Source organism: Cherax quadricarinatus, chromosome 85 (genome assembly GCF_038502225.1).
Source record: "Cherax quadricarinatus isolate ZL_2023a chromosome 85, ASM3850222v1, whole genome shotgun sequence".
Classification (NCBI taxonomy): domain Eukaryota; kingdom Metazoa; phylum Arthropoda; class Malacostraca; order Decapoda; family Parastacidae; genus Cherax; species Cherax quadricarinatus.
This window is the reverse complement of record NC_091376.1, coordinates 6379844-6402482: the sequence shown is the minus strand read 5'-3', so window position 1 is coordinate 6402482 and position 22639 is coordinate 6379844. Positions and strand designations below refer to the sequence as shown.

Below are 22639 nucleotides of genomic sequence, written 5' to 3'. Positions count from 1 at the left end.
TAGGTGAGCAACAGTGAAGTAAAAGGACACAAGTGCAACTAATGTGACATTTATTGTGGCAACGTTTCGCTCTCCAGGAGCTTTATCAAGCCATTACAAACAATACATGGACACAGAGGGTATATAAAGGCTCAGAGTGAGGTGAATACTAGTGAGGTACCTCACTCTGAGCCTTTATATACCCTCTGTGTCCATGTATTGTTTGTAATGGCTTGATAAAGCTCCTGGAGAGCGAAACGTTGCCACAATAAATGTCACATTAGTTGCACTTGGGTCCTTTTACTTTACATATTGTCGGTAATTCTACCAACTTTATTACAACAGTGAAGTCTATAAATTTAAATGTTAATCCTACATGATCAAATCACATTCAGAGAAATTTTCCATGAACTCCTGTACTGTATTTTTTTTTTTTTTACACACTGGCCATTTCCCACTAAGACATGGTGACCCAAAAAAGAATAAATGAAAGCATTTCTTCTTTTTACATTTATTAATTTATGCATGTGGTGTTACTAGCTCCTTGCTCCCACCTGTACCATATATATATTTTTTTTTTCAACAAGTCGGCCGTCTCCCACCGAGGCAGGGTGACCCAAAAAAAGAAAGAAAATCCCCAAAAAGAAAATACTTTCATCATCATTCAACACTTTCACCACACTCACACATAATCACTGTTTTTGCAGAGGTGCTCAGAACACAACAGTTTAGAAGCATATACGTATAAAGATACACAACATATCCCTCCAAACTGCTAATATCCTGAAACCCCTCCTTTAGAGTGCAGGCATTGTACTTCCCATTTCCAGGACTCGAGTCCGGCTATATAAAAATAACCGGTTTCCCTGAATCCACTAAATATTACCCTGCTCACACTCCAACAGATCGTCAGGTCCCAAATACCATTCGTCTCCATTCACTCCTATCAAACACGCTCATGCATGCCCAGGGAGGTACAGTGGACCCCCGGTTAACGATATTTTTTCACTCCAGAAGTATGTTCAGGTGCCAGTACTGACCGAATTTGTTCCCATAAGGAATATTGTGAAGTAGATTAGTCCATTTCAGACCCTCAAACATACACGTACAAACGCACTTACATAAATACACTTACATAATTGGTCGCATTCGGAGGTAATCGTTATGCAGGGGTCCACTGTACTACCGTCCTGCCAAGTGAGTGTGAAACGAAAGCCTGTAATTGTTTTGCATGATGGTAGGATTGCTGGTGTCTTTTGTCTGTCTCATAAATATGCATGATTACAGGTATGTCTTGCTACTTCTACTTACACTTAGGTCACACTACACATACATGTACACATTTATTTATACACACTCATCTGAGTTTTCTTTGATTTTATCTTAATAGTTCTTGGTCTTATTACTTTTCCTTTTATATCCATGGGAAAGTGGAATAAGAATCTTTCCTCCATAAACCATGCGTGTTGTAAAAGTCAGCTAAGATGCCGGGAACAATGGGCTAGTAACCCCTTTTCCTGTAAGGATTACTACAAAGAATAAGAAGTACCATATATAAATAGTTATAAAATAGCAGGCTATATTGTATATCAGATTATATACAGTAGAACTCTTGTATCCACGGGAGGATAAGTTCAAAGAACCTACCATGTATGCCGAAACCGTGGATAGTAGCACACCCTATTTATAAGTCCTATACATACTTATTATAAAGTTTAATTGATAAATTATGCACAGTAAGTTAAGAATTATTACTTTTTCACTGATGGGAAGCACTTCACAGCTTCTCTTAGGCTTTGAAGACCTGCCAGCTTCTGTACTTTTGTGCTTTGGGGCCATTATTATGCAGAATTAAGAGATATTTTTGGGCCACAATAAACCATGGATAACTGAAACCGTGGATATCGAATCAGTGGATACAGGGGTTCAATTGAATTGTAAAGGACCTGCCTAGTATGGGCCAACAGGCCTGCTGCAGTGTTCCTCCTTTCTTATGTTCTTACGTTCTTATGTTCTTATGTTAACTGTATTAGTGTGTCTAAATTATTGTACTCTTGTATTCTGTTGTTTTTATTTACTAAATATTTTTAAAACTTAATCAACATTTGTCTTCAGAATGAAAAATTCATCTTCGTTATTAAATATTTTGCAGGAAACAGCGTGTATCAGTTTCTCCAACGAGGTCTAGAAATTCTTCGTAAGGAGTTCAATGAGCTGCGCTCTGTGTCTGCGGATCACCTTATGTACATAAAGGAGGATCTGATTATACCTCATCATTATACATTCTATGATTTTATTGTTAATAAGGTACTGTATTTGTGTTAAGTTTACATCATGAAGTAAATGAATTGCAGTGATACCATAAATTTATTATTTTGAATTGGACTTCCAGTCTTAATTTTAAAAGTAATTGAACGTAATGATATTGATAACAAAATTTTCAGATAATAGTTCAGAATTGTTGATACTAATTTCAAACTATTCTTCTAATAACATAAAATTTATACAGTACAAAAAAGTATATTATTGGTTATGTTAGGCATTCCAGTATTCTTTTGTATAAATTAGGAGTGTGAACTGAAAAGAAACAATACATAATTATTCAAAATGGTTTTTATTGACATGTATTTTACATGTAGCTATAAGAGTGTAGCTCTTGTACAATCATTGTAAGAGATCATCTACTCATGATGTTGTGTATTCACCTCTAGGCATAAGCTCACATATGTATTTTGTAACACCGGCCATCCCATCAAGGTAGAGTGCCCCGAAAAAGAGGAAACACTTTCAACGTCACTTATTCAATCACTGCTTTTCCAGAAGCGTACTGATATCACAGTTCAAATGACCTAAACAGCAACATTCCCACCTCTCCTTCAGGGTGCAGACGCTGTGTTTCCACTTTCAGGAAGTCCGGCTAACCAGTTTCCCTGATTTCCTTCATAAATGTTACCTTGCTTACACTCCTACAGCACATCAGGTCATAAAACCACTTGTCTCCAAACAAACAAACAAATAATCAAACAAACAAAGTTTATTTCTTTGCAAGGTTACACTGGGATTATGAAATCTTGCCTAGGCATTATGGACACACTTAATTTAATGGCTTACATACTTCTTAATACTAAAGAAATTGATCATAGTTTGTTTAAGTTATACATCTTCTTTGTTTATAGCAGACAGTAGTTTTACTCTGATTACAATAGTTTCAATAATGAATATTGAAATTAAATTATGGGAATATAACATTGTGAGTTGTTGAAAGTAGTTTACAGTATGAGAATGCTACAGTTGGGTGTAAGGCAGTATTGTTTTGGGTAGGTATTTATACTACAAAGTAGGATTAATAATGTATGAATATTGGGCGTTTAGATTTGAAGTTTTAAAATTTGGATAATTTTATGGTAAATTTAAAGATTGAGTACAGAGTATTTAGTTTAGGGTGAGTAGGTGGTTTTTGAGAAGAGCCTTAACTCTTTGACTGTTTTCGACGTATAAATACGTCTTGCGAGCCAATGTTTCTGACGTATATATACTCAATAATTCTAGCGGCTTCAAATCAAGCGGGAGAAAGCTGGTAGGCCCACATGTGAGAGAATGGGTCTGTGTGGTCAGTGTGCACCACATAAAAAAAATCCTGCAGCACACATTGCGTAATGAGAAAAAAAAACTGATCGTTTTTTTTGGAATAAAACGCCGACTTTGAGGTGTATTTTCATATAGTATTTATCGTTGTATTCGCATTTTCATGGTCTTAGGTGATAAAATGGAAAACATATTACAGAAATAGAGATGATTTTCATTATTTTGACAATGAAAACGACCTTGAAACTGAGCTCAAAGTAGCGGAAATGTTCGATTTTTACCAATGTTCAGGAGTAAATAAATCACACCACACGTCCAATACACGTCGACTGGGGAGTCTAATATTCTTTCACTAGTGCACTGATATTATTTATACCATTTTTACAATAATGCAGTAGTCTGCATAACAGTAAATTTTGTATTTTTTTGTATGAATAAAAAATCAAAATAGAAAGCAATAATAATATAAGAGGGGCGTAGAAATGTGACTAATGAACATAGCATATGTTATTTTAGTGCCACGAATGTCTACCTTGTTTATTCTGGACCCTATTTTGAAATTGGCATCTTTTTTAGTTTGCGTGAAATTGGCCAAATTGCCAATTTCTGACCACCATATTGGGTAGTCCAAATTAGTAAATGGGAGGTTTCTTGTACTCAGCTGATAGATAAAATGGAGTTCTAAAGAAACAGCTATGAGTTTGGTCAACTGGAACAATGGAATTGGCTGAAAATAGGGCTCAAAGTCGGCGAAATCGCCGATACGCATATGTCGCTGAGACCGCTAACTTTGCAGGAGCATAATTCCATGAGTTTTCGACCAGATTTCGATCTTTTGGTGTCATTACCATCGGGAAAAGATTCTCTATCATTTCATAAGAAAAAATTATTTTTTTTTTTTAAAAATTGAGTGACATAGAATGACAGTTTCAGAGAGGGGCCTGAAACAGTCAAAGGGTTAAACTGGTGTTCAGACCTAGTTACTTTAGTATTTACTGGTAATGAATTCCAAATTTTGGGGCCCTTTATGTTCATACAGTTTTTACACAGTGAGATGTGGACACAGGGTACATCAAAAAGAGATCTGTGTCATGTGTTGTGGATGTGTGTCCTGTTAAGATTGGTGAGAAGTTTGAGTGGAGGGTTTATATTTGAGTGTAGTGTTCTATGTATGTAGTAGGCACATGAATAAGTATGGATGTTCTTAACGGTGAGCAGTTTTAGACTTTTGAATATTGGTAGAGTATGCTGTCTAACACATTTGTATAAACCTATTGGATGCCCAAGTTCCTAGTCCCCAGTTAGATATAATAAGTATGAACTTAGTCATCCTCACTGTCTTCCTCCTTCTTAACTGTTGAAGCCATATTCACATTTGCACACTCATTAATAGAACTAAAGAACTAATACAGTTAATACAGTATATTTCACTCCAGCATTTCTGCACTTGCAATGCCTTGGGGCACTTAAGGGTACTGCAGTTGCACTTCATCAGTTAAATAAGTGGATCTGGTGCTGGGAGTGGTGTGGTTCTTCAACCCATCAGCCATCAAGCATATCTGAACTATTCTTGGGGTGATGGAATGTTGGATAGTTTGATCATTATTCCCGATCACTGCTTGGCAATATATTCTGAGGATTGCATATTTCAGTGCTTCTTTTGTTGATGGCAGCTTTCAGACTTGAGCTTATTTTCTTCTTAAATACTCACCATCTTAAATCTTTTACCTTATAGATGTATATTTGAGGAAGCTGCAACTGACAAACTGTTCCTGTGTCTGCAGTGTTGTCTGTTTGATTGTCTTGCTACGACTGTCAAAGGCTGAAATGATTTCCTCACTGGAATGATGTCAGCCCTTGTAAAGGAGTGGAATCCAGGAAAGGCAGCAGCACTCTTGCTTTTTTTTTTTTTTTTTTTTTTTTTTTTTTTTAACAAGTCAGCTGTCTCCCACTGAGGCAGGGTGACCCAAAAAAAGAAAGAAAATCCCCAAAAAGAAAATACTTTCATCATCATTCAACACTTTCACCTCACTCACACATAATCACTGTTTTTGCAGAGGTGCTCAGACCACAACAGTTTTAGGGAAAATCTTCAGTGCTTTTTTCCAACTTATGTTATGATTGATGAATCTTGTAATTCTGGGTATTGTCTAAAGGCAAGAATGAGAATGTTTGCATAGTGTGAATGAACATATCTGAGTAGGTCCACCGGTTGTGCATCAAGGGCAAATGTACCTGGCTTTTCTTGTCACCAGATTGATGGCATTGGAAAATTGCCATAGCTTTGGAATGGAGTGTCCTTTTATCATCATGGGTATTCTCTACAATGTTCACATTGTCTATGGCAAAAAACAAATATACCATCCATTGATAAAACTTGGAGAAGAGTATATTCATTATTCAGCATTATTTCTTCATTAAAACCTGAAAAGATGGTTGTAATTAACAGACAGTCCAAAGCTACACAGAAGACTGATAACTTTGTTTTTGCTGTGAGATGCTAGTTGAATTGCTAGACAAGCAGCCGATTGTGGCATTTAATTTCTCTTCCTAACAGTAGAAGAGCAAGTATTCGTGACCTGTCAGTTAGTTATATACATAGTTATTGTAATGCAAGTTAAACTTGTAGCATGCTTGTTCAGTTCTGCAGATTTTTCTTCTGTAGACAGGGTGGTGGCTGTGAGTGATGTTACCTATAGTACCTTTGTGAAGCCTAAACCTTCAGTGTAACCATTGGTTACAAGCAGTAACCATTAGAATAGAATATGCTGTACTTGCTCCTATAGGCACTCCCACTTTTGCAGTACTCTTCTGAAGATGCTGTAAAACACATTTGACACATGACTTTCATTGGTATCAGATTTGTTCACTTGTTTTTGTTTGTGGAACTCCACTTCAGGAATCCTGTTTTCACTTAATTATTTCAAGTCTTTGTATCTATAGTGGGAGTTTTTCATATTAGGTGATCTGCTGTTGATGCATTCTTTTTTTTAGTATTCCCATGTCTGGTATTTGCCCAACTAGCAGAGCATTTTCTAATAAGCACAAGAAATCATTGTCTGCATCTACTGCTACTACATTTTTTATAGTTTCATATTAGCCATCATTGGATTTGAAAAGAAGATGTGTAACATGGTTAGTCCAGCACCTGTTAGGATAAACTTCATGACCATCATCTGGACCTGTGGGTGCACAGCATTGAACGTTGAATTTCATTTGCACTTTTGTCAACTACATTTGTTAGATTATTTCCTGCTGTTTTAATATGAACTTTACGTACGAGGTCCCTCACACACCCTTTGTATTTACAAAAGAAATAATTTTGTCAGATTTTAAGCAGGTATACACACTGCTACTTGATTCACTTGGACTTCTTTTATTTTGGTATAAACCTTGGTAATTGAGACTGATAAATTGGTTTAAAAAGAGACATGAACAGACACTAGGGCATAATTATTGGGAAATGTTTTGGTCCTGAGACCTTGATCAAGGTCCCAGGATAGGTCTTTAAACTGCTTTTATTTTGTGTGACATTGACAGAAACTTCCTCCTCATAGGATTTTCTTAGGACAACAGAGTTTCTTATAGACTGTCTGTTGGAAACTGGTTCTGTTTCATGTTTAACAATGTAAAACAATTACAGGCTTCTGTTTCGCACTTACTTGGCAGGATGGTAGTACTTCCCTGGGCTGTTGCTGTCTATGAACCTACTACCTAGTATCTTAGCTCTCAATTACTTTTTTTCTTTAGGCCCGGGGCAAGAGCGGACCACTGTTTCATTTTGATGTTCGTGATGATGTCCGACTAGTGAGTGATGCATCTGTAGAAAAGGAAGAATCACATGCAGGTACTATGAGTGGTGACTTTGTGGAGAAATTTTCTCCTGGAGGGGGGTATCGGCCCCCTTCAGCCCCTTTCAGCCCTGAGGGCCCAGCCCTCTCAGAAGGGGCAAATATCTTCTTTACTGCTACAGCGAGTAATTGACCCCAGATGCAGTACGAGTATGTGACGTGGTCAAGTTTGACCGACGCTCCTTGCAGTCCTGTGTTGCAAAGTGTATTTTAATAAGAGACAGTACATCTCTTACCTTAGCAGGACAATTAAGGAAAATCCTGCTCCCACTTTATTACCATAGTAAAGATAGTGGACATTGTTGTCTATGCTTAAGACAGCAAGAATCAAACATTCTGCTTTGCTTCATCGAGGAAGTGGCAAGGAAGCAAAAGTACTATGTCAACTTTTCCTTTGTGCTAGGGGCAGTGACGGCGTGGGGCGCTGTGGCGTCTTCAGATTACTTTTGACTCTACTGAGAGTGACACTGACGCCAGGATAACCAACAAAGAACGATCTGTGCGTTAGTGTGAACAAAGTGTCTCATAAAACACAATAAACACTTAAGAGAAGTGTGATCAGCTTCTTTAGTGATAAGATTGTGAACAATAAAGACAAATCTTGTGGAACATAGTGTACCAGTGTGCGTTTTCCTAGACTATGGAAGACGTGGACATCCAAGGACACTTCAGCTTCTATCAAGTCACCGATATCTGTCGAAGGTGTGAAGAACACCATAGCTCACGCTACAAGAGCAAGGTAGGTTACGAATTTCTTGTAGTACGGGGGACTGCGCAGTTCTTGAGTCGCAAGGAGTTTGTAATCAACCTATAGTCGGCAGTAAGGTGCGGACTTTTGAGTCCACACAAGTAAGTTTGTCAGCCATCAGTGAATGAAATATGCTGACATAACACCCCCTAGGGGTAATTTATAATCTTACAAATTATAACTCTTTACAGCCCGTTGAGAGATGACTTCGACAGCTTTTCAAGACCTCGTCTGCAGGGGCGGCTGTGTAGACGATTTGCTGTCTTTTATCAGCTAAGTGTTCCCTATATTTAAATTTAAAATTAAGCTTAGCTGGTAATGCCATTTCTCAACATATTGGTCGTGCTCGAACCGGATAAAGGCCACACTGTGGTCCAAATATGTTGTACTACAGTGTACAAATAACCTACGAGCCAAGGTCCTTCGAAAAAAGCTGTAAAACTAGTGTTTTACAATATAAATCAGTATAAATGAGTCCCTCCAGACTCAATCACAGAGAATGGGCAGCCAAAAGAAAACGGGCGCTCACCCAGCGTTCACCCAAAGAAAACGGGAGCTGGGTGACTCACCCAACAAGAAAACGGGGGATGGCACCCTGCATCCACTGCTCCAATCTCGAGAAACGCTGACTAAGACAACAACAACCCAACTGATGTTCAGTTTGTCTGAGTGTATATACACATAGTGTTTATAATGTTTATAGACAGAAATTAAGAGACAAGATTGTGTTAAAGTTTGTTTCTTATAGATCTACCTGTTATATTAAAGGAACTTATATATAAAGTGTAAGCTTTCAAATATATATTAACAGTGACATTTATATATGTGTAAGTAATATTCACGTGTGATTTACAGTTATACAGTGACATTTATAGTGTATAGTGAATGAAGTGTATAACATCGTTATTTACGATTAATCATCGTGGTCAGGCTGACACAGCAAACTCAAGCCATAAACACCAGCCACATGTACTCTGTACCCTTCATGGTCATTGACCCTGAGGTTAAGCTTAGTGGGTCAGTAGTGTCTGACTCGATTATTGCTGACTTAAGCATAACAAAAACTCAGCTGTTTATAGCAGTACAGTGTTTTTTAAACACTCTAAGTGTGGTGCTAGAATTTTCAGTATACCATTAAAATGGCTTGTTTGAAAACTCAGTTTCAGTCTTTACAGACTAAGATTACACAATTAGAAAATCTAATTTCAGTCTGTATAGGATTAACTCAAGATACAAACATAGATTTTGATGATCTTGAGGTCAAATTTGAATTACTTACACAACGTCTGGAAATAATTAATTCAGACTATACACATTATGAAAATAAATTTCTTGAATCAGATCCATCTGAGGATGAAATTAAAAATGTTTTGGATACTTTTAGTAATCAACAATTAAGGTGGACAGGAGTACAGGCTATCTGCCGCAAAACTCTGTCACAGAGACCTACTGTAACTAGTGGTCAAACACCTGTTACACCTGTAACAACAACAAGTGTCCCATTACCAAGCTTACCTACATTGTCATTACCTATTTTCCAAGGTCATAATTATGAAGAATTCATTAGTGGTTTTCAATCCATAGTAAATTCACGAACTGACATAGATGAGATTGCTAAGTTCAATTATCTTAAATGTCTTGTGAAGGGAGAACCCTATGAACTGATTAAGTCATTTCCGGTGGTTAAAGGCAATTATCAAATAGCCTTACGTGTCTTAGCAGACAATTACTTTGATGCTGACAAGGCTAGAGTTAGACATGCAGTCTTAATATCAAGCTTGAAGCCACCCAAACATTGTTTTTCAGACTTACAGGCATTTAGAATCACATTAGACAATAGTCTCAGATCTCTAGGTGCTAAATATGACCTAAGGCAATGTGATTGGTTTATCAGTGGTATTGTACAAGATAAGTTGTCACCACAAACTATTGAACGATTAAATATTATGTTCAATAAACGCTATTTCACTTGTGAAGAAATTAGCAATGGTTTACAAACAATAGTTTCATGCATGCAAGCAACGAGACAAGATGAAAAATCCACAAATCCAGTGGATAATAAACCTTCAACTCAGTATAAAAAGAGTATACCTACTCCCACTAAACCACAGAATGGGAAATCCCATATAGGCATTTATCAAGCTGTGAATACAACAGACAGTAAACAGACTGTCACACATAAACGTACTCCAAAATGTGTACTTTGTGATGGAACACATTGGGCACAGTATTGTATTCAATACACATCAATGGAGGCACGTAAACAACGTGTTCATCAGCTGAAAAGGTGCATCAAGTGTTTAGGTGAACACAAGGGAGGAAAATGCTCACTGAAGAAGTGTTTTAAATGCAAGGGTATGCATCATACAGCATTATGCCCAAATACTTTTGCTGAACAGCAGAAGACTTCCACAGAATCAGGAAGTCAACAAGCAACAGCATTAAATGTGAGAGATAAGTTTAAAGCAACTGCTCTCCCGATAGCTCGAGTTGAGTTATCTAATAAATTACACAAAACCAATGTGCTAACACTATTTGATCAAGGCTCACAAAGGTCCTTCATAAGAAGAACAGTGTTGCAGAAACTGAATAAACAACCCTATGCCAAAATACAGTTAGATATAGCTGTTTTTTTCCACAATTCTGGTAAACAGACATATGACCTAGCCAGAATCACTGTTGGTCTAGGAAACAGGAAAAAGACAGTAGAAGCTGTGGTAGTAGATGATTTGCCTAAGTCTGTGCAGATCCAGGGATTAAAAGAAACAGTTGCAGCACTGAAAGCAGCTAAGGTCAAGTTAGCCTGTCCTGACATACAGACGGACACTATTAGTCCAATTGATTTAATCATTGGAAGTGATTATTATCACTGTTTTGTGCAAAATATAGTAAGTAAACATGATGTTCACTTGCTGAAAACAGCAGGAGGCCACATGATATGTGGTCCCATTCCCTCTCAAAGTGGGAAAGAAGCTGATATTGATTCAGTGGAAAATGTACTAGTTACGAGAATAACCGCTGATCATGTACCACAGCAAAAATTATCATTACTGGAAGAAATGAATGAACCAGTTGATAAGTTGTGGGATTTAGATGCGATAGGTATTGATGTAAATAAACCAAGCCCACAAGAGTCTCAGACTTATAACCAATATTTGGACACTGTCAAATATAAAGATGGACAGTATTGGGTTAGGTTACCATGGAAATTAAATCCACCACATCTGCCTAGCAATTATCGCATGGCTTTCGGACAAATGAAAGCACAAATACATGAGCTCAGGAAGAATCCAGAGCTACTGACTGTCTATGATAATATCATACAAGAACAGTTGGACAATAAATTCATTGAGGAAATAGTCGAAGATAAGTTGAAGACAGAAGCTCATTATCTCCCGCACCATGGAGTCAGAAAAGATTCTGAAACCACTCCACTACGTGTTGTATATAATTGCAGCGCACGTGCAAATAAAGATGTAGCAAGTCTTAATGACTGTCTGATGACCGGACCCTCACTAACTGAGAAGCTTGGAGACGTGCTTATGAAATTTCGCACAAACCCATATGCCTACACGGCTGATATTTCCAAAGCTTTCTTAAGAGTAGGACTACAAGAAATAGATAGAGATTATACTCGATTCTTGTGGCCTGAAAATCCACATGATCCTCAAAGTCCTGTGAAAACTTATCGTTTCAAATCAGTATTATTTGGTGCAACATCCTCTCCATTCTTACTAGAAGCTACTCTAAATACACATTTGAAGAAATCTGAAAGTCCCTTCAAAGAAATCTTAAAGAAAAGTTTCTATGTGGACAATCTTCAAGGTACTGTGAATAAAGAGGAGGATTTGAAATCCTTATACAGAGAAGCTAACAAGGAGATGAAAGAAGCAAATATGCCTCTAAGGATGTGGAATACAAATTCAAAGCAATTAAGGGAACTTATCAAAGAAGATTTCCCTGAAGCTGAAATTCCTGATTGCAACAATATGCTGGGACTTAATTGGAACACACAGGAAGATACTTTGAGTCTCAAAAGATAAACAATAAATCATGCAGTACACTCACTAAACGTAGTTTACTGTCAGAGGTATCACAATGTTTTGATCCTCTAGGACTCGTCTCACCAATTACCATAAAGGGTAAAATGCTTATGCAAGATGCATGGAAGCTCAAAATTGGATGGGATGAGAACTTGCCTCTAGAAATGAGTCAAGCATGGGATGAAATATCCAGGGAGTTTAAGCAACTTCATCAAATTAAATTTCCCAGACAAATAGGTCAAGAGGGAAACAAGTACACATTACATGTGTTCTGTGATGCGTCAACCAGAGGTTATGGCGCTGTAGCTTACATGAGTAATGCTGAAGGAAGTACACTAATTACTTCAAAGGCCAGGGTAGCACCCTTGAAGGTCAGAACAGTACCACAATTGGAACTGACAGCACTCTATGTAGGTACAAAATTAGCTGTCTATCTCAACAAAGTACTTGATCATCTCACTATTGAAAAAACCGTGATCTGGAGTGATAATGAAGCAGTTCTCCAGTGGTTAAGAAATAATAAGAGTAAGTTGGTCTATGTACAGAACAGAGTAGCAGAAATAAAAGAGATGCAGAGAGATTATCTCTTTCTCCACGTCTCTACCCAAGAGAATCCAGCTGACATGTTGTCACGTGGTGTCCCACTCAAGAAATTTGTGGATAATAAATTATGGCTCCACGGACCGAACTGGCTCTCTAATGAAAATAACTGGCCTCAGCAAAAAGCTCACATTATGCCAGAAGAAACAGTCTGCTTGAACACAGCAGAAATAAGTTGTGTAAATACTGCAGACACAACAGAAATAGTCATTGATGGATCTAAATACTCATCTTTGGGTAAACTCTTAAGAGTTACAGCTCTTGTCTTTAAATTCATTAAAGGAATAAAACCTGATTATGAATGTCTTGAACCCATTAAATACTGGGTGAAACTAATACAGAAAGATGTTTTCTCTACAGAATATAAATTTCTAGAAACACAAGATAAATCCCCAAAGAAACCTGTTATGATTAATTCTTTAGGACTTTATCTCGACTCAGAAAAGATTATAAGATGTCGAGGAAGAATTCATAATTCTTCACTACCTAAAGAAGCCATACATCCAATATTGATCCCCAAGAATCATTGGCTAACAAAACTGATTGTGCAAAACGCCCACAGTAACGTGTTACATGGTGGGGTAGCTGACACACTTTGTCATATACGACAATCCTACTGGATACCTCAAGGTCGACAAAGTGTGAAAAAACAAATAAAGGACTGTATTACTTGTCGTCACTACGATATGCGAGTATGTCAGTATCCAGGTCCACCTCCATATCCCTCTGAAAGAGTTTGTCATATCACTCCATTTGAGGTGACAGGTGTAGATTACACTGGACCAATAATTTTAACCAAAACAGTTGACAAAGTTCCCATCAAGGTGTACATCTGTTTGTTCACTTGTGCTACAACTAGAGCAGTACATCTAGAAGTAGCCACTGACATGTCTGCTGAAACCTTTATCAAATTATTCAGAAGGTTTGCAGCCAGAAGGGCATGTCCCAGACTGATGATTTCAGATAATGCAACGAACTTTGTTGCTGGTGCTGCTTATATAAGCAAGATCTTTGATCAACCAGAAGTACAACAGATGCTGAATCAACGCAGTTGTCGTTGGAGATACATTCCTCCTAAATCTCCATGGCACGGCGGATTTTATGAAAGAATGATCGGCATTGTAAAACGTTGTTTAAGGAAGACTCTTCATCGTCAGAGAATCGACTTAGAAGAATTCCGTACAGTTGTGACTGAAATAGAAAATAGAGTCAACAACAGACCTCTAACTTATGTTACCGATGATCTGGACAATTTAGAAGTGTTAAGTCCATCTCATTTACTCCATGGCAGAAGGCTCGAACCTGTTCCTCCCATGAATGATAAAGAAATCATAGAGGATCCTACTTATTTCGAACCTGAGCAACTCAGACGTAAATTCAAACACCTTAATAAAGTGATTGAACGTTGGGAGAAAATTTGGCGAGAAGACTATCTCACCTCATTGAGAGAACACTTCTATGGAGCTGGTGTTCCTGAAAATCATAAGTCCTTAAGACCTGGTGACATAGTGATTATTGACAATGATGGTCCGAGGTCCCAATGGCCACTTGGAAAAATTGTGACCATATATCCTGATGCAAATGGAATCATCAGGACAGTTGATGTTTTGAGCAAAGGTGTAGTGAATAAGCGGACAATAAATAAACTAGTGCCGTTAGAATTACACAGTGTTGAAAACAAAATTAGTGATTCTCCAGAAACCACACAGACTAAAGCTGTTCAGAAAAGACAAGCAGCAGTGGTGGCGAGTGAGAAAATCAAATTAATGTTAAGTGATGAATAGTTCACCTGCAGCGAACCTCCGCCGCCCCCCAGTGTGGAGAAATTTTCTCCAGGAGGGGGATATCAGCCCCCTTCAGCCCCTTTCAGCCCTGAGGGGCCCAGCCCTCTCAGAAGGGGCAAATGTCTTGTTTACTGCTACAGCGAGTAATTGATCGCAGATGCAGTACGAGTATGCGACGTGGTCAAGCGACCACCACTCCTTGCAGTCCAGTGTTGCAGAGTGTATTTTAATAAGAGACAGTACATCTCTTACCTTAGCAGGACAATTAAGGAAAATCCTGCTCCCACTTTATTACCATAGTAAAGATAGTGGACATTGTTGTCTATGCTTAAGACAGCAAGAATCAAACATTCTGCTTTGCTTCATCGAGGAAGTGGCAAGGAAGCAAAAGTACTAGGTCAGCTTTTCCTTTGTGCTGGGGGCAGTGACGGCGTGGGGCGCTGTGGCGTCTTCAGATTACTTTTGACTCTACTGAGAGTGACACTGACGCCAGGATAACCAACAAAGAACGATCTGTGCGTTAGTGTGAACAAAGTGTCTCATAAAACACAATAAACACTTAAGAGAAGTGTGATCAGCTTCTTTAGTGATAAGATTGTGAACAATAAAGACAAATCTTGTGGAACATAGTGTACCAGTGTGCGTTTCCTAGACTATGGAAGACGTGGACATCCAAGGACACTTCAGCTTCTATCAAGTCACCGATACCTGTCGAAGGTGTGAAGAACACCATAGCTCACGCTACAAGAGCAAGGTAGGTTACGAATTTCTTGTAGTACGGGGGACTGCGCAGTTCTTGAGTCGCAAGGAGTTTGTAATCAACCTATAGTCGGCAGTAAGGTGCGGACTTTTGAGTCCAAACAAGTAAGTTTGTCAGCCATCAGTGAATGAAATATGCTGACATAACACCCCCAAGGGGTAATTTATAATCTTACAAATTATAACTCTTTACAGCCCATTGAGAGATGACTTTGACAACATTTCAAGACCTCATCTGCAGGGGCGGCTGTGTAGACGATTTGCTGTCTTTTATCAGCTAAGTGTTCCCTATATTTAAATTTAAAATTAAGCTTAGCTGGTAATGCCATTTCTCAACAACCCACACCAGTCGACTAACACCCAGGTACCTATTTGCTGCTAGGTGAACAGGACAACAGGTGTAAGGAAACGTGTCGAAATGTTTCCACCCGCCGGGAATCGAACCCGGGCCCTCCGTGTTCTCAACAATTTGAAATATACTATTAAAGATAAAAGCAAGAAGAAATGAAGGAGTGCAGCACAACCTTGAACTCTGAAGTACAAATATTTCTTTTGTTCCTTTGTACTGCCAGGAAATAGGATGTTCATAACATGAGAACATCCTAAGAATGTACAAACATTGACAACTTCCTCAACTTAATTTACTTAGACATTGTTCAAGTAACTTGGAGAGTAGCAGGGGCAAATACACTGTCATTATATTTAATGTTCTGTATATGCTGTTTTTCCTGTATCCATAGTAGGTTGGCACTTACATTAGCAGTCCCAAAAAATTTACAGAAGCCATTTCCTCTCCAAGTGGCAAAGACTGATGAGTGAAATTATTAAGGTACAGTGGATAAGTGTAACAAACTACATGATCACGATGGACTAGAGGAATGGCTCTGTAGATGGCTGGTGATATTCAACTTTGACAAAGACATGATGATTAAACTAAGTGGGAAATGATACTGGAGACATCATACTGGAAGGAGACTCCTGTAGTGCAGTAAACATCAAGGCTAATAAGGGTAAACATTGCACCAAATTTCTTCTTTGAGAAACTAATAAAAATTGTGACATTAGCAAACTTTAATACAGTCTTCTGGAACCTGTTTAAAATATTATACAGTGCATACATATATGCAAGGTTAATCTTAGTACAGACATACAGTAAAGCTGAAGAAACTAGATGTTTTCCATTAGATTAGTTCAGGGACAAAAGGGCGTGACCTGTAAGGGTAAACTACAATAACTAGATCTCATGATACTCAGAGATTAAGGATCTAGATGGGATATGTTCACAACACAAGATTCTGAGGCACATCGGTATGAATGCCAAGGATAATTTGGAAGAAAAGTTGGCATAGATGAAAGCTGCACTTCTGAATACACCAGAGATGTTGGAAAGAACTTTTTAGTAGGAAGAATAGTGAATAAGAAAGCTAGTAGATATTGGAGGCTGACACCATACTCAGCGTTAAAAAAGGCAAGGTAGCTCCTAAGGAAATAGGAATCATCTGCACTGATCAAGCATAGAGTAAGAGGCAGGCCCAGGAACTACATCTCAACCCTGCAACACTATGTAGGTGAGTATGCATACTATACATGCTAGCAAACTTTAGGGTAGTTTTTAAAAAATATGGATGCTAAAAAAATATTCTTTATGTTAAATTCAAATTGAAACATCAGACATTGTAAATTAGTGTTTTGAATTTTATCTAGAAAATTTATTTAATATGATTTTACCTGTAGCTAGTTTTGAGAGTTTTTTATTTTCTTAACCCATCCTGATGCTGAGTTTTGTTAGTGACCAGTGGAATTGTCATGCTATTGCTACCTGCAGCTTGCAATGCCCACAGGACACAGGAATATTTCAATTAAAAATATTCAGCTTTCAGTAGAACCCCTGTATCCGTGCATACGGTTTCTGCAGTTTCAGTCATCCAGGGCTTGTAATAATGTTGGTAGAGTTACCGACAATATGTAAAGTAAAAGGACACAAGTGCAACTAATGTGACATTTTATTGTGGCAATGTTTCGCTCTCCAGGAGCTTTGTCAAGCCGCTCCTGGAGAGCGAAACGTTGCCACAATAAAATGTAACATTAGTTGCACTTGTGTCTTTTTACTTTACATATCCAGGGCTTACCATAGTCCAAAAATAAAGCCTTACTTTTGCTTAATAATGGTTACATAGTAGTGATTACAGTTCTTCAAAGCCTAAGAGAAGTTGTGAAGTGGTTCCAATCAGTAAAAAAATGCTAATTCTCGATTTACTAACCATACCACGGGCAGGGATAGAACCCGTGATCAGAGAGTCTCAAAACTCCAGACCGTCGCGTTAGCCACTGGACCAGCTAGCCACAATAAGATTCGTCCAACTAGGTATATTTCTACACTATAGGAAGGTTAGCATAGGCACCACCGTGACCACAAATGCAAGTTTTTACAGACGAATCTCCGGCTAGCGTGGCCGTGACGAGCTGGAGGTTCGTCTGTAAAAAGTTGCATTTGTGGTCACAGTGGTTCCTATGCTAACCTTCCTATGGTGTAGAAATATACCTAGTTGGATGAATCTTATTGTGGCTAGCTGGTCCAGTGGCTAACGCGACAGTCTGGAGTTTTGAGACTCTCTGATCGTGGGTTCTATCCCCGCCTGTGGTATGGCTTGTTTGCAATCATGTCATTACGATTTCGTGAGTCTTGATTTACTGTGTGTAATTTATCAATTAAACTTTATCATAGGTATGTATGTAAACGAAAAATGACTTTTATATATATATATATAGGGTTCGCTACTATCTGCAATTTTGGGTATCCGTGGTAAGTCTTGGAACTTATACCCCACGGATACTGGGGGACTACTGTATATATTTTTAATACTTGTAACAGTTTCAGAAATTAAGAGGCTTTGGATTCAGTCTTAAAAATGGTGATAGGAGCAAAGGGGGAGTCTGTATTAGGATTTGCTGAGGCTTTGTTCTCTAAAGGAAGCTATCAGGTTACATTTTGAGACAAGAAGTGGTACAGTTGTTATATATTAGAAAAAAATTGTGAAACAAACAAATGATGAGTTGTGATTGTTTGATAGCTAGCTCACCCATTTTAGAAGAATACTTTGGTTCACATAGGCAAAAGTAGTAGTATTAAAAATCATTGTCTGTTGTTTCTGAAATGATGGATTTAGATTTTTGTTTAGAATACTATGTGATATAATGTTTTTTTTTTTTTTACATTAATGGTGATGAATCTTGTGAGTTGAAGGTTCAAACCTGGAATGGAATTTGTTGGAATAGGGATTACCTTCAATTGTAGTACACGTATGTGTTAAATATTATGAATTATTTTGCTTTGGTAATTTTATTTACTATAAGTTCATATTGAAAGCATCTTAAAGTTTATGGACATCAGATTGAAGTTTTGTCACACTTGGCCATCCTGGCATCTCGTGTTCAGTTATGTTTTCATCATAAAGTGAACAGTGAATGTGAAAATTTCAGTTAAGAAATCTATACACATTATTAAATGCATTTCAGCACATTATTCCAGTATTAAAGTATTAAAGTTGAGGGAAAAAAGGTGAGTGGTGCGTTGAGGTATATTTGGAGACAAAAAACGTTATCTATGGAGGCAAAGAAGGGAATGTATTAAAGTATAGTAGTACCAACACTCTTATATTGGTGTGAAGCTTGGGTTGTGAATGCAGCAGCGAGGAGGCGGTTGGAGGCAGTGGAGATGTACTGTCTAAGGGCAATGTGTGGTGTAAATATTATGCAGAAAATTCGGAGTGTGGAAATTAGGAGAAGGTGTGGAGTTAATAAAAGTATTAGTCAGAGGGCTGAAGAGGGGTTGTTGAGGTGGTTTGGTCATTTAGAGAGAATGGATCAAAGTAGAATGACATGGAGAGCGTATAAATCTGTAGGAGAAGGAAGGCGGGGTAGGGGTCGTCCTCGAAAAGGTTGGAGGGAGGGGGTAAAGGAGGTTTTTGTGGGCGAGGAGCCTGGACTTCCAGCAAGCGTGCGTGAGCGTGTTAGATAGGAGTGAATGGAGACAAATGGTACAGTATTTGGGACCTGACGATCTGTTGGAGTGTGAGCAGGGTAATATTTATTGAAGGGATTCAGGGAAACCGGTTATTTTTATATAGCCGGACTTGAGTTCTGGAAATGGGAAGTACAGTGCCTGCACTCTAAAGGAGGGGTTCGGGATATTGGCAGTTTGGAAGGATATGTTGTGTATCTTTATAGGTATATGCTTCTAAGCTGTTGTGTTCTGAGCACCTCTGCAAAAACAGTGTTTATGTGTGAGTGAGGTGAAAGTGTTGAATGATGATGAAAGTATTTTGTTTTTGGGGATTTTCTTTCTTTTTTTGGGTCACCCTGCCTCGGTGGGAGACGGCCGACTTGTTAAAAAAAAAAAAAATCTCTAGTCTTCACTCTAGCACCAAGGTGGGTGAGGGTATTCACTGCAGTGACACCTGTGTTGCAGGAGCATTCATTATGCTGCCTGGTGCTGTCACAACTCTTGCTATATTGGTTCAGCCTCCCAAGGAAGGTTCCCTGATGCTAGTGAGTGGGGGCTCTTCATCCAAGGAATTGGACTTATTATTCCCTTCCCTGAGTCAAAGCTGAATGCCTTCCATTCCTTAGGCACTGTATGACCCCTGTGGGTTTAGTGCTTTCTCCTGATTTAAAAATATATTGGTTAAGTTCTCCATTGATGTATGATACTAGTACTACACTGTTGTGGTTCTGGCCTATAATAGTGAGTCATATAGTTTTGTCCAGATGGTTGTATGCATATGTATATAAACATAGATTCTGTAGTTGATTTACATCTTCATTCTCTCAGCTGTATGGCATCACATCTGTAATCTGGAAAAATTCAGTGTGGTAACCACTCAACCCTGAGATGACGGACTGGAGATGTTCTGGTTTAAAATTAAGTGAGACAGTTGTTTTTTACACCAAATATAAGCACACACTTGACATTCATTTAAACAGATGACATATTTAGTTTTGCAATACTGTTTTTATATAGAATTTCTATCTGATGACCATACAATCATTGATTCCTGGTATTTCAGTAAATGCCATAATGGCTCATGTGTTTTGTGTGATTGCTTGTTGCATCTCTAATATAAGAATGAAATTACCAATAATGACTTTATAAAGATTAGTTTTTTGCCCCTCATTGGAATACAGGAAATGGCATACATATTTGAAGTTGACATTTAACAAGGTTTATTTCTGTGTTCAGATTCCATGGACTTTTGCAAACATAGCAGCCTGTCAATTTAAACCTCTGTAGCACCAATTCAAAAATTTTTCTCCCAGTTTGATTGTTTGTTTACTATTGGTGCAAGCACTTCAGCACCCCTTTAAGTGCTGTTTGGAACTTAGTCATTTTTGTGACTTTCTTTCTGTTCCTTCCTCCTCGAGGCATGATCTGCATTTCACTGTTATGTGCATCAGTGGTGGTGTTCTTGGATACCATAATTAGTATGATTAGCTGACTTTACAGTGGATTGATGTGGAGTCTCTCACTCTTACAGTGTTTACATTATAGTTATGACTCACAAAATCGTTATACGATTGCATACAAACCATGGAACCCGTTTTGTGATTTGTTTATATCATAGTCACTGGTGTTACTGCTAGCAGACAATGGCAGTGAAGAGAGCTAGGGCTCTGCTACATGTAATAAGTTGTCTGGCATGGTCTTATGATATATCCATACCTAATCAAACAATTGCAGTGAAACTTAACGACTAAGTTAACAACAAATGGCTAAGACTTAAAAGTGCTTCAGTCTTCCCTCCTTGCCTCATAGAAAATGGACTCGAATCACTGATTGGTGCTCAATGATTCTGATTTGAAGACATGCCTCAGACCTTAAGTTATAATTAACACCAGGTGAGCCTGCCCCATGGCTGGGCTTTGGGAGTACAAAAACTCTTGGAACTCATCAAAGGTATATCAAAGCTAACAAAGTTGGTAGAGTTACCGACTATGTTCGGTAAAAGGACACATGCATCTAATGCAACGTTTTATTGTAGCAATGTTTCACTCTCCAGGAGCCTTGTTAAGTTGTTAATGGCTTGACAAAGCTTCTGGAGAGCAAAATGTTGCCACAACAAAGTGTCGTATTAGTTGTACACGTGTCCTTTTACCTAACATAATTGACACTTTACCAGTTCTTTCTATACCATGTACTTGCTCACATTCTCTGCTAATTCCCCAACCACACTCGTATTGCATCTCACTCTTACTCAATGGGCTGATGTATATCTGTCCTTGTTGCCTGCTTGAATTGGAACATCACTTCTGGGTTTCCTAAAGCTCATTTATATTAATGCAGTGGCAGTGTAGGTACCCTTTCTCTGAGAGGGGTACTACTATTCTCTCAGGGTACTTGTCTCACTAAGAACCCAGAATCTCTTTTAGTGTAAATGTTAGGGATATTTCCCCCTTCATGAGAATTTATTGACACTGATAACCAAGGAGCACTGAACACACTATTCAATTTTGGATTTACTTTTTATTTGCATTTGCAAAAAAATTGCACTATATAAACTAATTATATAAGTGACCTTACTGTAATAATAAGACACTCATAGGTTAAAATAAACTACTCTGATATCTACTGAACAATATAGCATTACACTTTAATGATAAGAATGATCTTATAAACTCTATTCAGTGAATGCAACTCAGGGATATTAATATTGATACTAAGGGAGATTGAGATCGAGTGTGTGTAAAGGTAGAAAGTTGAAAGTGAACATAGAAAAGAGTAAGGTGATGAGGGTGTCAAATAATTTAGATGAAGAAAAATTGGATATCAAATTGGGGAGGAGGAGTATGGAAGAAGTGAATGTTTTCAGATACAGTGGAATCTCAAATATCGAACTTTCTTCGGTCCAGAAGTCTGTTCGACTGCCTTTACCGAATTAATTTATTCCCATCAGGAATAATGTAAATTAGATTAGTCTATTTCAGACCCTTAAAAATACACTTATAAAAGCACTTACAAAAATACACTTACATAATTGGTTGTGTTGGGAGCAGTTCGATTTTTGAGGTTCCACTGTACTTGGGAGTTGATGTGTCGGCGGATGGATTTATGAAGGATGAGGTTAATCATAGAATTGATGAGGGAAAAAAGGTGAGTGGTGCATTGAGGTATATGTGGAGTCAAAAAACATTATCTATGGAGGCAAAGAAGGGAATGTATGAAAGTATAGTAGTACCAACACTCTTATATGGGTGTGAAGCTTGGGTGGTAAATGCAGCAGTGAGGAGACGGTT

General features: G+C 38.1%; 1 protein-coding gene across 1 annotated transcript in view; it reads left to right on the top strand.

Moving 5' to 3' along the window:
* Window positions 1-18833, top strand: part of LOC138855205 (protein FAM50A) — a 58815-nt gene extending 39982 nt beyond the window's left edge. Inside the window, exons 6-8 of the mRNA XM_070103239.1 lie at window positions 2132-2286; window positions 7315-7512; window positions 18717-18833. Of these exons, the coding sequence (XP_069959340.1) occupies window positions 2132-2286; window positions 7315-7512; window positions 18717-18833 (470 nt within the window). The remainder of the gene's footprint in view (window positions 1-2131; window positions 2287-7314; window positions 7513-18716) is intronic.
* Window positions 18834-22639: the final 3806 nt, after the last annotated feature.